General features: G+C 47.7%; 1 protein-coding gene across 1 annotated transcript in view; it reads right to left on the reverse strand.

Annotated features, from left to right (window-relative positions):
* LOC126270278 (uncharacterized) overlaps positions 1 to 15914 on the reverse strand; it is a 589946-nt gene that overhangs the window by 117217 nt on the left and 456815 nt on the right. Inside the window, exons 106-123 of the mRNA XM_049974059.1 lie at positions 15509 to 15814; positions 15092 to 15409; positions 14671 to 15000; positions 14244 to 14558; positions 13809 to 14141; positions 13392 to 13691; positions 10219 to 10556; positions 9816 to 10131; positions 9419 to 9736; positions 8986 to 9300; positions 8551 to 8883; positions 8134 to 8433; positions 4993 to 5298; positions 4576 to 4893; positions 4155 to 4484; positions 3728 to 4042; positions 3293 to 3625; positions 2876 to 3181 (exon numbers count right to left, since the gene is read on the reverse strand). Coding sequence (XP_049830016.1) covers positions 2876 to 3181; positions 3293 to 3625; positions 3728 to 4042; positions 4155 to 4484; positions 4576 to 4893; positions 4993 to 5298; positions 8134 to 8433; positions 8551 to 8883; positions 8986 to 9300; positions 9419 to 9736; positions 9816 to 10131; positions 10219 to 10556; positions 13392 to 13691; positions 13809 to 14141; positions 14244 to 14558; positions 14671 to 15000; positions 15092 to 15409; positions 15509 to 15814 — 5730 coding nt within the window. The remainder of the gene's footprint in view (positions 1 to 2875; positions 3182 to 3292; positions 3626 to 3727; positions 4043 to 4154; positions 4485 to 4575; positions 4894 to 4992; positions 5299 to 8133; positions 8434 to 8550; positions 8884 to 8985; positions 9301 to 9418; positions 9737 to 9815; positions 10132 to 10218; positions 10557 to 13391; positions 13692 to 13808; positions 14142 to 14243; positions 14559 to 14670; positions 15001 to 15091; positions 15410 to 15508; positions 15815 to 15914) is intronic.

Here is a 15914-nt window from a genome sequence, read left to right on the forward strand (position 1 = left end):
ACCGCATGGAGACGGGTTGCATGGCTGGGTTGCCACGGGAGCTGAGTAAAAATACAAAAGGTATTATTCTATTTGGTCTGTCCAAGCTATTACTATTCTACTCAACGCGAAGGTAGTGTATTACATTACATTTATTATCTATTTTCGAGTTATCAGCGTATTGTTCTATACTCTTACAAACGATATTGGCGTAGTCAAGATATATGGTAAGCGTATCGATCCTCTAGATCGTTACTAAGCAAGCGGTGCTGGATGTACCTTGCTGTGTAGCACAGCATCCGGAGAGCGCGAGACAATCAGTAACTTCTTGTGACACGCTGACGAAGAATCTCTAACCACGCATTGCATGTCAGGTGTTAAGCACAATGGCGTAAACTAAGGTCCGCTTGTGTATAAAATCTCTTATGTAATCTGGGGAATGTGTTTGACACAGCAGATATAAAGAGCCACATGGGCAGTTTCCTCATAGTACCAGCAAAACCCGAGAGTTACTCTTTGTGTTGTATTACTGGGACATCTACATCAGTAAATACAGATTGTCTCACCTTGACCTGCTGAGATTCTGAAAAGTTTAGCTACGTCGATAGCATTGTTGTGTGTTCCAGTAAATACTATCGGTGTTCGCTTCAATAATTAAGATGGCGAGGTGAAGGAATTAATTCTGAATTATAGTTATTTATCTCGTTTAGCTGACCTCTTGCGTGAACTGGAATGATGCATTTCCCACACTATCCAAGTGTTTTTAGCCTTTAGCAACCACAAGGCACGGAAAAAAGTTTAAACTAATCAGTCTACACGGACACAAACAAAACAGTGTCAGTGGCCGGTCTTCACTCTACCGGATGGCCAATTTCTTGAAAACCCATGTCTGGTAGTTACCATGGTATTAAGACCGATCTTAATACGAACAGTATACACATGAAAATCTCGTTTAATGGATCTGCTGTTGAGGAATCGCCGCCAGAAGATGATTGAACTTGCATCGAGAATGTTGTGCCTCAGCTAGCGCAGTAACTGTAGCCTCTAGCACACTACAAATACGTGAGTATGTAGATGAGCATTGAGAAAATTGTCAGGAAATATTTTCTCAAGCGAACTGAAGAGTGCAGCTTGTTTGGCAAAGTGTTGATACCTGATGCCTAGAGCTACTAGGATGTCACTTGTCATTTGAGAATTCGATGGGATTGAAGAGGAACTTGACATTCCCCAATGACTTGATAGGAAATGTGCTGAACACTAAAAACTAGGACAAAGGAGAGAGGAAACTCGCTGACAAGAAGGTGGACCAGTCTTAAATATCACGGACGGGCCATCTCTTGGTAAGATTCGCGGCCTGTTATATTGCATAGCACTGTGTTACTTCAGTCACGGCTTTAATATCAAGAGAACAGTTGCCTGAGATGCTCAAGAATGAGATCAATCAAGGCAAATCCGCAACAGCTCGGTGTACCATTACGAAATACAGACAGTGGCTCCCACGAAAGCGTCGACAGCAGTTCTTCTAGCCGCTACTAGAATTATCTGTCGAAGCAGATATGTGTGTAGCAACCAAAGAATTCGCGACGAAGAGAGGCAAGAGAAGAACGGTACGTGTGTGCGCGACAGTCAAGGATGACAGACTCCCTTTTTCGTCAGAACAACATATTCTCCAGCTTCCACAGCAGATCACTACGTGGACACAGAAAGCTAAGTTCTAATCTCACTACATCTAGCGACTGGTAACACTCCGAAACGCCACAACCTGCACACTTTTAGTCCCACAATCCAGTTCTATTAATGCAAAGCTGCCTCCGTCGAAAGACAATGAATTTCACGCTTCAAAGAGTGACCACACAAATTCTGTTGTATAATTGCTGCTACTTGCACAATGAGCACTTCAGTCGCATCTTTTCTAACAGAACGCAGAAAATGAGAAGAATGGACTCGCTCTTACCGGGACAGAACATCCCAGGCGAGTTGCACATAACGCTTTAAGGTGCTATTTAACTTCCTGCACGTAAACCCACATATTATTAATCGGGTTTGGAAAGGAACACATAGACATGATGCAAACGGACAAGATATAGTTCTTGTATAACTGAAAGTGCAACGACCGTCTGACTGAATGTATTACGTCCAAATGTAGGGAAAACAAACTTGCCTGTCCAACCACTTCCCGACATCGTGAGGAAAGACAAGTTTGATCTGGCAGACACTGAATTGTATCAGCCATGTTAGTTGCCTATGTTTCACCACCACAGCATATTTGTACCACAGAGGGTTTAATTGAAATAATGCATTAAGGCAAAGAAAACGGTGGGCCTATCATATACCTATGAGCCTCTGTCCGTTTCGGATGCTAGACTACAGATTTAGCTCTGCAGGTCCACCGCTTTGATGTTGAAATGGAGCAGGAAAAATCTGTGTGCGCAAAAAGCAGTGGAGCGTGGCTATACACGCCGGTTTCTCGGAACTCACAGTTCAGTTGGCGAAGAGGGGGACGATCATCCATCTGCTGAGCATTAGAGACACAATAAAGCATAGAAGGAAGAGTTTTCCTTGTATAAAGGTAAAACACGTTAGTCCTTTGGAAGTAACATATTGCGTTGTGAGGTAACATTCCAAAGACAACAGTGGTGATGATAACGATCACCATGACAAGGCGAGGCATAACCGCTGAATGTTCCCAATCGTATGACAGACAGCCGCCGAAAACCCCACAGTTTGGGAAGGGTCTTCTTTACGAGCAAACCAACAGTGAATAAGAGAAATGAGAGCGTGACAGGTACATTTATATTTACTGTGAGAGAATTTCCATACGCGAATGTCCAGACCATTCCTCCCAACCCCCACAACAGATGCTGACGGAGTAGATCACTATACATCTGGTACATACGTGGAATAGGCCGGCACTGTATGAAGGCATTTCCAGAGGTGCCTTCTGGACAGGTACAGATGGGGATGTGGTTGACTACGTCGCATCGAGCACCCTGTCCGCAAGTTCCTGGGCAGGGGTCAGCACACTTGTTCCTGATGCAAGCTTTCGTCCTGTCACAATCAGTACTCAACACGCACTCTGGCCGGCAACCAGTGTATGGGTCTCCTTGGTATTCTGGAAGACAAGTACAACTGCCATCTCGGCATTCGGCGTTAGGCCCGCAAGGCGAAGGATTGCACGGGTCCGATTCCACAGGTTCTGCAACTGTAAGCAATTTGAAGAACGAAGTGAGTTTGACGTGAACACAATCTGGAGTTTCTACTGCCACATGAAATTAATTTGAAATCATACTTTGCGTGGTTTAAGCTTTCTTACTTGTCGGTTTTGGGAAGCAGTTGGTGAATGGATCTCCTGTGTACCCCTCAGGACATGTGCACACTGGGGTGTGGTTGATCACACTGCACTGTGCGCCAATGCCACACGACCCAGGACATGGGTCACGACACTTCTCCCGGATACAAGCCCTGTTGCTGGGGCACTCCGAGTTGATGGAGCACTCGGGACGGCAGTTTGGTGGAGCGCCAATGTAATTTGCCAGGCATGAGCATGAAGGATTGCCACCTGTATCACGACATTCAGAATACGGCCCACATGGTGATGGGATGCAAGGATTCACAACTACTGGGGCACTCGGCCTCTGAGGTGGAGCTAAAAAGAGAAAAGAAACAACGTTCTAGGTCATTCCTGCGCTGTCACCAAGGCTATATTGCATCACACACACCAGAAGAACCTAAGGCTCCAGAAGCTTACGTGGAATTGGATGGCATCTGGCGAAGGGGTCTCCGGTATATCCTTGTTTGCAACTGCATATTGGGCTGTGGTTGATCACCTGGCAGCGAGTATTGAGGCCACACGGCCCAGGGCAAGGGTCCACACACTTCTGGTTCACACAGGCTCGGTTCTGCGGGCATTCGGAGCTCACCACACACTCTGGTCTACAGCCTGGTGGACTGCCAATGTACGACGGTAGGCATGAGCACACAGCCTGCCCATTCACTTGGCGACATTGGCTGTTAGGACCACATGGCGATGGGCTGCACGGATCTCCTGGTTCAGCTACCACAGCTGCGCAATAGAAGGGCCAGTCAGCCATACAAATACAAACGAAAGAACACATGGTTACCAAATAACTCACTCCACAGAGATAAAGTATTTCAGCAGAGAAATTGGTCCTTACGTTCGCTAGCCTGCACTGTGCAGTATCGGAACGGGTCTCCAGTGTATCCCGGCCGGCATGTGCACGATGGCAGGTGATTGACCACCTGGCAATCTGCATTCGGGCCACACGTGCCGGGGCATGGGTCTTGGCACTTGTTACGAATACATGCCCTGTTGGGAGCACAGTCAGTGTTCACCACGCACTCTGGCCGACAGCCTTCGTATGGGTTGCCCACATACTCTGGTAGACAAGTGCAAGATCCAGCGCCATTCTGTTCCCTACACACTGCATTCGAACCACATGGCGACGGAGAGCAGGGCGTTGGCCTCTCCTGGGGCACGGCTACAGCTGAAAGCCACAAGTCACAATTATGCTCTGCACGAACTTGCATCCACAATCGCACAAATACAAGAGAAATGACTCAGGAGTTCATTCTTACGTTGTACAAAGCACTGAGAGAACGGGTCTCCAGTGTATCCAACCGCACACACACACGTAGGCGTGTGGCTGACCACTCGGCACTCAGCATTTGATCCACAAGCTCCGGGACAGGGGTCTTTGCACTTCTGCCCCATACAGGCCAGGTGGCTGGCACACTCGCTGTTGCTGACGCACTCAGGCCGACAGTTTGGTGGCGAGCCTTTGAATTCTGGCAGGCACGAGCAAGAGGGGCTGTCTCCAGCTACCTTGCACTGAGCATTTGGACCACATGGTGACGGCTGGCAAGGGTTCACTGGCTTGCTCACCGGCGAATCAGCTGCATGAGGGAAAAACCAATGTGTGAGAAGAACAAAGTAGTAGCTTACATTGTTTTCTGATATGACAGGAAGAAATGTTTCATCAGTATGGTTCTTACGTATGGGCAGGCATCTGGTGAACGGGTCTCCCGTGTGGCGCGGTGGACAGCTACAGATAGGGTTGTGATTCACCACCTGACACTTAGCCCCAATTCCACACGTTCCTGGGCAAGGATTTCTACATTTCTGGTTGCTGCAGGCTTCATTCTGGCTGCAATCGGAACTCACAACGCACTCTGGCCTGCACGCCGGTGGGCTTCCTAGGTAGCCCGGCACACATGAACATACAGCCTGGCCGTTAATCTCCCGACATTGGCTGTTGGGACCGCATGGAGACGGGTTGCATGGCTGGGTTGCCACGGGAGCTGAGTAAAAATACAAAAGGTATTATTCTATTTGGTCTGTCCAAGCTATTACTATTCTACTCAACGCGAAGGTAGTGTATTACATTACATTTATTATCTATTTTCGAGTTATCAGCGTATTGTTCTATACTCTTACAAACGATATTGGCGTAGTCAAGATATATGGTAAGCGTATCGATCCTCTAGATCGTTACTAAGCAAGCGGTGCTGGATGTACCTTGCTGTGTAGCACAGCATCCGGAGAGCGCGAGACAATCAGTAACTTCTTGTGACACGCTGGCGAAGAATCTCTAACCACGCATTGCATGTCAGGTGTTAAGCACAATGGCGTAAACTAAGGTCCGCTTGTGTATAAAATCTCTTATGTAATCTGGGGAATGTGTTTGACACAGCAGATATAAAGAGCCACATGGGCAGTTTCCTCATAGTACCAGCAAAACCCGAGAGTTACTCTTTGTGTTGTATTACTGGGACATCTACATCAGTAAATACAGATTGTCTCACCTTGACCTGCTGAGATTCTGAAAAGTTTAGCTACGTCGATAGCATTGTTGTGTGTTCCAGTAAATACTATCGGTGTTCGCTTCAATAATTAAGATGGCGAGGTGAAGGAATTAATTCTGAATTATAGTTATTTATCTCGTTTAGCTGACCTCTTGCGTGAACTGGAATGATGCATTCCCCACACTATCCAAGTGTTTTTAGCCTTTAGCAACCACAAGGCACGGAAAAAAGTTTAAACTAATCAGTCTACACGGACACAAACAAAACAGTGTCAGTGGCCGGTCTTCACTCTACCGGATGGCCAATTTCTTGAAAACCCATGTACTGGTAGTTACCATGGTATTAAGACCGATCTTAATACGAACAGTATACACATGAAAATCTCGTTTAATGGATCTGCTGTTGAGGAATCGCCGCCAGAAGATGATTGAACTTGCATCGAGAATGTTGTGCCTCAGCTAGCGCAGTAACTGTAGCCTCTAGCACACTACAAATACGTGAGTATGTAGATGAGCATTGAGAAAATTGTCAGGAAATATTTTCTCAAGCGAACTGAAGAGTGCAGCTTGTTTGGCAAAGTGTTGATACCTGATGCCTAGAGCTACTAGGATGTCACTTGTCATTTGAGAATTCGATGGGATTGAAGAGGAACTTAACATTCCCCAATGACTTGATAGGAAAAGTGCTGAACACTAAAAACTAGGACAAAGGAGAGAGGAAACTCGCTGACAAGAAGGTGGACCAGTCTTAAATATCACGGACGGGCCATCTCTTGGTAAGATTCGCGGCCTGTTATATTGCATAGCACTGTGTTACTTCAGTCACGGCTTTAATATCAAGAGAACAGTTGCCTGAGATGCTCAAGAATGAGATCAATCAAGGCAAATCCGCAACAGCTCGGTGTACCATTACGAAATACAGACAGTGGCTCCCACGAAAGCGTCGACAGCAGTTCTTCTAGCCGCTACTAGAATTATCTGTCGAAGCAGATATGTGTGTAGCAACCAAAGAATTCGCGACGAAGAGAGGCAAGAGAAGTACGGTACGTGTGTGCGCGACAGTCAAGGATGACAGACTCCCTTTTTCGTCAGAACAACATATTCTCCAGCTTCCACAGCAGATAACTACGTGGACACAGAAAGCTAAGTTCTAATCTCACTACATCTAGCGACTGGTAACACTCCGAAACGCCACAACCTGCACACTTTTAGTCCCATAATCCAGTTCTATTAATGCAAAGCTGCCTCGGTCGAAAGACAATGAATTTCACGCTTCAAAGAGTGACCACACAAATTCTGTTGTATAATTGCTGCTACTTGCACAATGAGCACTTCAGTCGCATCTTTTCTAACAGAACGCAGAAAATGAGAAGAATGGACTGGCTCTTACCGGGACAGATACATTCCAGGCGAGTTGTTTATAACGCTTTAAGGTGCTATTTAACATCCTGCACGTAAACCCACATATTATTAATCGGGTTTGGAAAGGAACACATAGACATGATGCAAACGGACAAGATATAGTTCTTGTATAACTGAAAGTGCAACGACCGTCTGACTGAATGTATTACGTCCAAATGTAGGGAAAACAAACTTGCCTGTCCAACCACTTCCCGACATCGTGAGGAAAGACAAGTTTGATCTGGCAGACACTGAATTGTATCAGCCATGTTAGTTGCCTATGTTTCACCACCACAGCATATTTGTACCACAGAGGGTTTAATTGAAATAATGCATTAAGGCAAAGCAAACGGTGGGCCTATCATATACCTATGAGCCTCTGTCCGTTTCGGATGCTAGACTACAGATTTAGCTCTGCAGGTCCACCGCTTTGATGTTGAAATGGAGCAGGAAAAATCTGTGTGCGCAAAAAGCAGTGGAGCGTGGCTATACACGCCGGTTTCTCGGAACTCACAGTTCAGTTGGCGAAGAGGGGGACGATCATCCATCTGCTGAGCATTAGAGACACAATAAAGCATAGAAGGAAGAGTTTTCCTTGTATAAAGGTAAAACACGTTAGTCCTTTGGAAGTAACATATTGCGTTGTGAGGTAACATTCCAAAGACAACAGTGGTGATGATAACGATTACCATGACAAGGCGAGGCATAACCGCTGAACGTTCCCAACCGTATGACAGACAGCCGCCGAAAACCCCACAGTTTGGGAAGGTCTTCTTTATGAGCAAACCAACAGTGAATAAGAGAAATGAGAGCGTGACAGGTACATTTATATTTACTGTGAGAGAATTTCCATACGTGAATGTCCAGACCATTCCTCCCAACCCCCACAACAGATGCTGACGGAGTAGATCACTATACATCTGGTACATACGTGGAATAGGCCGGCACTGTATGAAGGCATTTCCAGAGGTGCCTTCTGGACAGGTACAGATGGGGATGTGGTTGACTACGTCGCATCGAGCACCCTGTCCGCAAGTTCCTGGGCAGGGGTCAGCACACTTGTTCCTGATGCAAGCTTTCGTCCTGTCACAATCAGTACTCAACACGCACTCTGGCCGGCAACCAGTGTATGGGTCTCCTTGGTATTCTGGAAGACAAGTACAACTGCCATCTCGGCATTCGGCGTTAGGCCCGCAAGGCGAAGGATTGCACGGGTCCGATTCCACAGGTTCTGCAACTGTAAGCAATTTGAAGAACGAAGTGAGTTTGACGTGAACACAATCTGGAGTTTCTACTGCCACATGAAATTAATTTGAAATCATACTTTGCGTGGTTTAAGCTTTCTTACTTGTCGGTTTTGGGAAGCAGTTGGTGAATGGATCTCCTGTGTACCCCTCAGGACATGTGCACACTGGGGTGTGGTTGATCACACTGCACTGTGCGCCAATGCCACACGACCCAGGACATGGGTCACGACACTTCTCCCGGATACAAGCCCTGTTGCTGGGGCACTCCGAGTTGATGGAGCACTCGGGACGGCAGTTTGGTGGAGCGCCAATGTAATTTGCCAGGCATGAGCATGAAGGATTGCCACCTGTATCACGACATTCAGAATACGGCCCACATGGTGATGGGATGCAAGGATTCACAACTACTGGGGCACTCGGCCTCTGAGGTGGAGCTAAAAAGAGAAAAGAAACAACGTTCTAGGTCATTCCTGCGCTGTCACCAAGGCTATATTGCATCACACACACCAGAAGAACCTAAGGCTCCAGAAGCTTACGTGGAATTGGATGGCATCTGGCGAAGGGGTCTCCGGTATATCCTTGTTTGCAACTGCATATTGGGCTGTGGTTGATCACCTGGCAGCGAGTATTGAGGCCACACGGCCCAGGGCAAGGGTCCACACACTTCTGGTTCACACAGGCTCGGTTCTGCGGGCATTCGGAGCTCACCACACACTCTGGTCTACAGCCTGGTGGACTGCCAATGTACGACGGTAGGCATGAGCACACAGCCTGCCCATTCACTTGGCGACATTGGCTGTTAGGACCACATGGCGATGGGCTGCACGGATCTCCTGGTTCAGCTACCACAGCTGCGCAATAGAAGGGCCAGTCAGCCATACAAATACAAACGAAAGAACACATGGTTACCAAATAACTCACTCCACAGAGATAAAGTATTTCAGCAGAGAAATTGGTCCTTACGTTCGCTAGCCTGCACTGTGCAGTATCGGAACGGGTCTCCAGTGTATCCCGGCCGGCATGTGCACGATGGCAGGTGATTGACCACCTGGCAATCTGCATTCGGGCCACACGTGCCGGGGCATGGGTCTTGGCACTTGTTACGAATACATGCCCTGTCGGGAGCACAGTCAGTGTTCACCACGCACTCTGGCCGACAGCCTTCGTATGGGTTGCCCACATACTCTGGTAGACAAGTGCAAGATCCAGCGCCATTCTGTTCCCTACACACTGCATTCGAACCACATGGCGACGGAGAGCAGGGCGTTGGCCTCTCCTGGGGCACGGCTACAGCTGAAAGCCACAAGTCACAATTATGCTCTGCACGAACTTGCATCCACAATCGCACAAATACAAGAGAAATGACTCAGGAGTTCATTCTTACGTTGTACAAAGCACTGAGAGAACGGGTCTCCAGTGTATCCAACCGCACACACACACGTAGGCGTGTGGCTGACCACTCGGCACTCAGCATTTGATCCACAAGCTCCGGGACAGGGGTCTTTGCACTTCTGCCCCATACAGGCCAGGTGGCTGGCACACTCGCTGTTGCTGACGCACTCAGGCCGACAGTTTGGTGGCGAGCCTTTGAATTCTGGCAGGCACGAGCAAGAGGGGCTGTCTCCAGCTACCTTGCACTGAGCATTTGGACCACATGGTGACGGCTGGCAAGGGTTCACTGGCTTGCTCACCGGCGAATCAGCTGCATGAGGGAAAAACCAATGTGTGAGAAGAACAAAGTAGTAGCTTACATTGTTTTCTGATATGACAGGAAGAAATGTTTCATCAGTATGGTTCTTACGTATGGGCAGGCATCTGGTGAACGGGTCTCCCGTGTGGCGCGGTGGACAGCTACAGATAGGGTTGTGATTCACCACCTGACACTTAGCCCCAATTCCACACGTTCCTGGGCAAGGATTTCTACATTTCTGGTTGCTGCAGGCTTCATTCTGGCTGCAATCGGAACTCACAACGCACTCTGGCCTGCACGCCGGTGGGCTTCCTAGGTAGCCCGGCACACATGAACATACAGCCTGGCCGTTAATCTCCCGACATTGGCTGTTGGGACCGCATGGAGACGGGTTGCATGGCTGGGTTGCCACGGGAGCTGAGTAAAAATACAAAAGGTATTATTCTATTTGGTCTGTCCAAGCTATTACTATTCTACTCAACGCGAAGGTAGTGTATTACATTACATTTATTATCTATTTTCGAGTTATCAGCGTATTGTTCTATACTCTTACAAACGATATTGGCGTAGTCAAGATATATGGTAAGCGTATCGATCCTCTAGATCGTTACTAAGCAAGCGGTGCTGGATGTACCTTGCTGTGTAGCACAGCATCCGGAGAGCGCGAGACAATCAGTAACTTCTTGTGATACGCTGGCGAAGAATCTCTAACCACGCATTGCATGTCAGGTGTTAAGCACAATGGCGTAAACTAAGGTCCGCTTGTGTATAAAATCTCTTATGTAATCTGGGGAATGTGTTTGACACAGCAGATATAAAGAGCCACATGGGCAGTTTCCTCATAGTACCAGCAAAACCCGAGAGTTACTCTTTGTGTTGTATTACTGGGACATCTACATCAGTAAATACAGATTGTCTCACCTTGACCTGCTGAGATTCTGAAAAGTTTAGCTACGTCGATAGCATTGTTGTGTGTTCCAGTAAATACTATCGGTGTTCGCTTCAATAATTAAGATGGCGAGGTGAAGGAATTAATTCTGAATTATAGTTATTTATCTCGTTTAGCTGACCTCTTGCGTGAACTGGAATGATGCATTCCCCACACTATCCAAGTGTTTTTAGCCTTTAGCAACCACAAGGCACGGAAAAAAGTTTAAACTAATCAGTCTACACGGACACAAACAAAACAGTGTCAGTGGCCGGTCTTCACTCTACCGGATGGCCAATTTCTTGAAAACCCATGTACTGGTAGTTACCATGGTATTAAGACCGATCTTAATACGAACAGTATACACATGAAAATCTCGTTTAATGGATCTGCTGTTGAGGAATCGCCGCCAGAAGATGATTGAACTTGCATCGAGAATGTTGTGCCTCAGCTAGCGCAGTAACTGTAGCCTCTAGCACACTACAAATACGTGAGTATGTAGATGAGCATTGAGAAAATTGTCAGGAAATATTTTCTCAAGCGAACTGAAGAGTGCAGCTTGTTTGGCAAAGTGTTGATACCTGATGCCTAGAGCTACTAGGATGTCACTTGTCATTTGAGAATTCGATGGGATTGAAGAGGAACTTGACATTCCCCAATGACTTGATAGGAAATGTGCTGAACACTAAAAACTAGGACAAAGGAGAGAGGAAACTCGCTGACAAGAAGGTGGACCAGTCTTAAATATCACGGACGGGCCATCTCTTGGTAAGATTCGCGGCCTGTTATATTGCATAGCACTGTGTTACTTCAGTCACGGCTTTAATATCAAGAGAACAGTTGCCTGAGATGCTCAAGAATGAGATCAATCAAGGCAAATCCGCAACAGCTCGGTGTACCATTACGAAATACAGACAGTGGCTCCCACGAAAGCGTCGACAGCAGTTCTTCTAGCCGCTACTAGAATTATCTGTCGAAGCAGATATGTGTGTAGCAACCAAAGAATTCGCGACGAAGAGAGGCAAGAGAAGAACGGTACGTGTGTGCGCGACAGTCAAGGATGACAGACTCCCTTTTTCGTCAGAACAACATATTCTCCAGCTTCCACAGCAGATCACTACGTGGACACAGAAAGCTAAGTTCTAATCTCACTACATCTAGCGACTGGTAACACTCCGAAACGCCACAACCTGCACACTTTTAGTCCCACAATCCAGTTCTATTAATGCAAAGCTGCCTCCGTCGAAAGACAATGAATTTCACGCTTCAAAGAGTGACCACACAAATTCTGTTGTATAATTGCTGCTACTTGCACAATGAGCACTTCAGTCGCATCTTTTCTAACAGAACGCAGAAAATGAGAAGAATGGACTCGCTCTTACCGGGACAGAACATCCCAGGCGAGTTGCACATAACGCTTTAAGGTGCTATTTAACTTCCTGCACGTAAACCCACATATTATTAATCGGGTTTGGAAAGGAACACATAGACATGATGCAAACGGACAAGATATAGTTCTTGTATAACTGAAAGTGCAACGACCGTCTGACTGAATGTATTACGTCCAAATGTAGGGAAAACAAACTTGCCTGTCCAACCACTTCCCGACATCGTGAGGAAAGACAAGTTTGATCTGGCAGACACTGAATTGTATCAGCCATGTTAGTTGCCTATGTTTCACCACCACAGCATATTTGTACCACAGAGGGTTTAATTGAAATAATGCATTAAGGCAAAGAAAACGGTGGGCCTATCATATACCTATGAGCCTCTGTCCGTTTCGGATGCTAGACTACAGATTTAGCTCTGCAGGTCCACCGCTTTGATGTTGAAATGGAGCAGGAAAAATCTGTGTGCGCAAAAAGCAGTGGAGCGTGGCTATACACGCCGGTTTCTCGGAACTCACAGTTCAGTTGGCGAAGAGGGGGACGATCATCCATCTGCTGAGCATTAGAGACACAATAAAGCATAGAAGGAAGAGTTTTCCTTGTATAAAGGTAAAACACGTTAGTCCTTTGGAAGTAACATATTGCGTAGTGAGGTAACATTCCAAAGACAACAGTGGTGATGATAACGATCACCATGACAAGGCGAGGCATAACCGCTGAATGTTCCCAATCGTATGACAGACAGCCGCCGAAAACCCCACAGTTTGGGAAGGGTCTTCTTTACGAGCAAACCAACAGTGAATAAGAGAAATGAGAGCGTGACAGGTACATTTATATTTACTGTGAGAGAATTTCCATACGTGAATGTCCAGACCATTCCTCCCAACCCCCACAACAGATGCTGACGGAGTAGATCACTATACATCTGGTACATACGTGGAATAGGCCGGCACTGTATGAAGGCATTTCCAGAGGTGCCTTCTGGACAGGTACAGATGGGGATGTGGTTGACTACGTCGCATCGAGCACCCTGTCCGCAAGTTCCTGGGCAGGGGTCAGCACACTTGTTCCTGATGCAAGCTTTCGTCCTGTCACAATCAGTACTCAACACGCACTCTGGCCGGCAACCAGTGTATGGGTCTCCTTGGTATTCTGGAAGACAAGTACAACTGCCATCTCGGCATTCGGCGTTAGGCCCGCAAGGCGAAGGATTGCACGGGTCCGATTCCACAGGTTCTGCAACTGTAAGCAATTTGAAGAACGAAGTGAGTTTGACGTGAACACAATCTGGAGTTTCTACTGCCACATGAAATTAATTTGAAATCATACTTTGCGTGGTTTAAGCTTTCTTACTTGTCGGTTTTGGGAAGCAGTTGGTGAATGGATCTCCTGTGTACCCCTCAGGACATGTGCACACTGGGGTGTGGTTGATCACACTGCACTGTGCGCCAATGCCACACGACCCAGGACATGGGTCACGACACTTCTCCCGGATACAAGCCCTGTTGCTGGGGCACTCCGAGTTGATGGAGCACTCGGGACGGCAGTTTGGTGGAGCGCCAATGTAATTTGCCAGGCATGAGCATGAAGGATTGCCACCTGTATCACGACATTCAGAATACGACCCACATGGTGATGGGATGCAAGGATTCACAACTACTGGGGCACTCGGCCTCTGAGGTGGAGCTAAAAAGAGAAAAGAAACAACGTTCTAGGTCATTCCTGCGCTGTCACCAAGGCTATATTGCATCACACACACCAGAAGAACCTAAGGCTCCAGAAGCTTACGTGGAATTGGATGGCATCTGGCGAAGGGGTCTCCGGTATATCCTTGTTTGCAACTGCATATTGGGCTGTGGTTGATCACCTGGCAGCGAGTATTGAGGCCACACGGCCCAGGGCAAGGGTCCACACACTTCTGGTTCACACAGGCTCGGTTCTGCGGGCATTCGGAGCTCACCACACACTCTGGTCTACAGCCTGGTGGACTGCCAATGTACGACGGTAGGCATGAGCACACAGCCTGCCCATTCACTTGGCGACATTGGCTGTTAGGACCACATGGCGATGGGCTGCACGGATCTCCTGGTTCAGCTACCACAGCTGCGCAATAGAAGGGCCAGTCAGCCATACAAATACAAACGAAAGAACACATGGTTACCAAATAACTCACTCCACAGAGATAAAGTATTTCAGCAGAGAAATTGGTCCTTACGTTCGCTAGCCTGCACTGTGCAGTATCGGAACGGGTCTCCAGTGTATCCCGGCCGGCATGTGCACGATGGCAGGTGATTGACCACCTGGCAATCTGCATTCGGGCCACACGTGCCGGGGCATGGGTCTTGGCACTTGTTACGAATACATGCCCTGTTGGGAGCACAGTCAGTGTTCACCACGCACTCTGGCCGACAGCCTTCGTATGGGTTGCCCACATACTCTGGTAGACAAGTGCAAGATCCAGCGCCATTCTGTTCCCTACACACTGCATTCGAACCACATGGCGACGGAGAGCAGGGCGTTGGCCTCTCCTGGGGCACGGCTACAGCTGAAAGCCACAAGTCACAATTATGCTCTGCACGAACTTGCATCCACAATCGCACAAATACAAGAGAAATGACTCAGGAGTTCATTCTTACGTTGTACAAAGCACTGAGAGAACGGGTCTCCAGTGTATCCAACCGCACACACACACGTAGGCGTGTGGCTGACCACTCGGCACTCAGCATTTGATCCACAAGCTCCGGGACAGGGGTCTTTGCACTTCTGCCCCATACAGGCCAGGTGGCTGGCACACTCGCTGTTGCTGACGCACTCAGGCCGACAGTTTGGTGGCGAGCCTTTGAATTCTGGCAGGCACGAGCAAGAGGGGCTGTCTCCAGCTACCTTGCACTGAGCATTTGGACCACATGGTGACGGCTGGCAAGGGTTCACTGGCTTGCTCACCGGCGAATCAGCTGCATGAGGGAAAAACCAATGTGTGAGAAGAACAAAGTAGTAGCTTACATTGTTTTCTGATATGACAGGAAGAAATGTTTCATCAGTATGGTTCTTACGTATGGGCAGGCATCTGGTGAACGGGTCTCCCGTGTGGCGCGGTGGACAGCTACAGATAGGGTTGTGATTCACCACCTGACACTTAGCCCCAATTCCACACGTTCCTGGGCAAGGATTTCTACATTTCTGGTTGCTGCAGGCTTCATTCTGGCTGCAATCGGAACTCACAACGCACTCTGGCCTGCACGCCGGTGGGCTTCCTAGGTAGCCCGGCACACATGAACATACAGCCTGGCCGTTAATCTCCCGACATTGGCTGTTGGGACCGCATGGAGACGGGTTGCATGGCTGGGTTGCCACGGGAGCTGAGTAAAAATACAAAAGGTATTATTCTATTTGGTCTGTCCAAGCTATTACTATTCTACTCAACGCGAAGGTAGTGTATTACATTACATTTATTATCTA

Source organism: Schistocerca gregaria, chromosome 1 (assembly GCF_023897955.1).
Source record: "Schistocerca gregaria isolate iqSchGreg1 chromosome 1, iqSchGreg1.2, whole genome shotgun sequence".
NCBI classification, from domain to species: domain Eukaryota; kingdom Metazoa; phylum Arthropoda; class Insecta; order Orthoptera; family Acrididae; genus Schistocerca; species Schistocerca gregaria.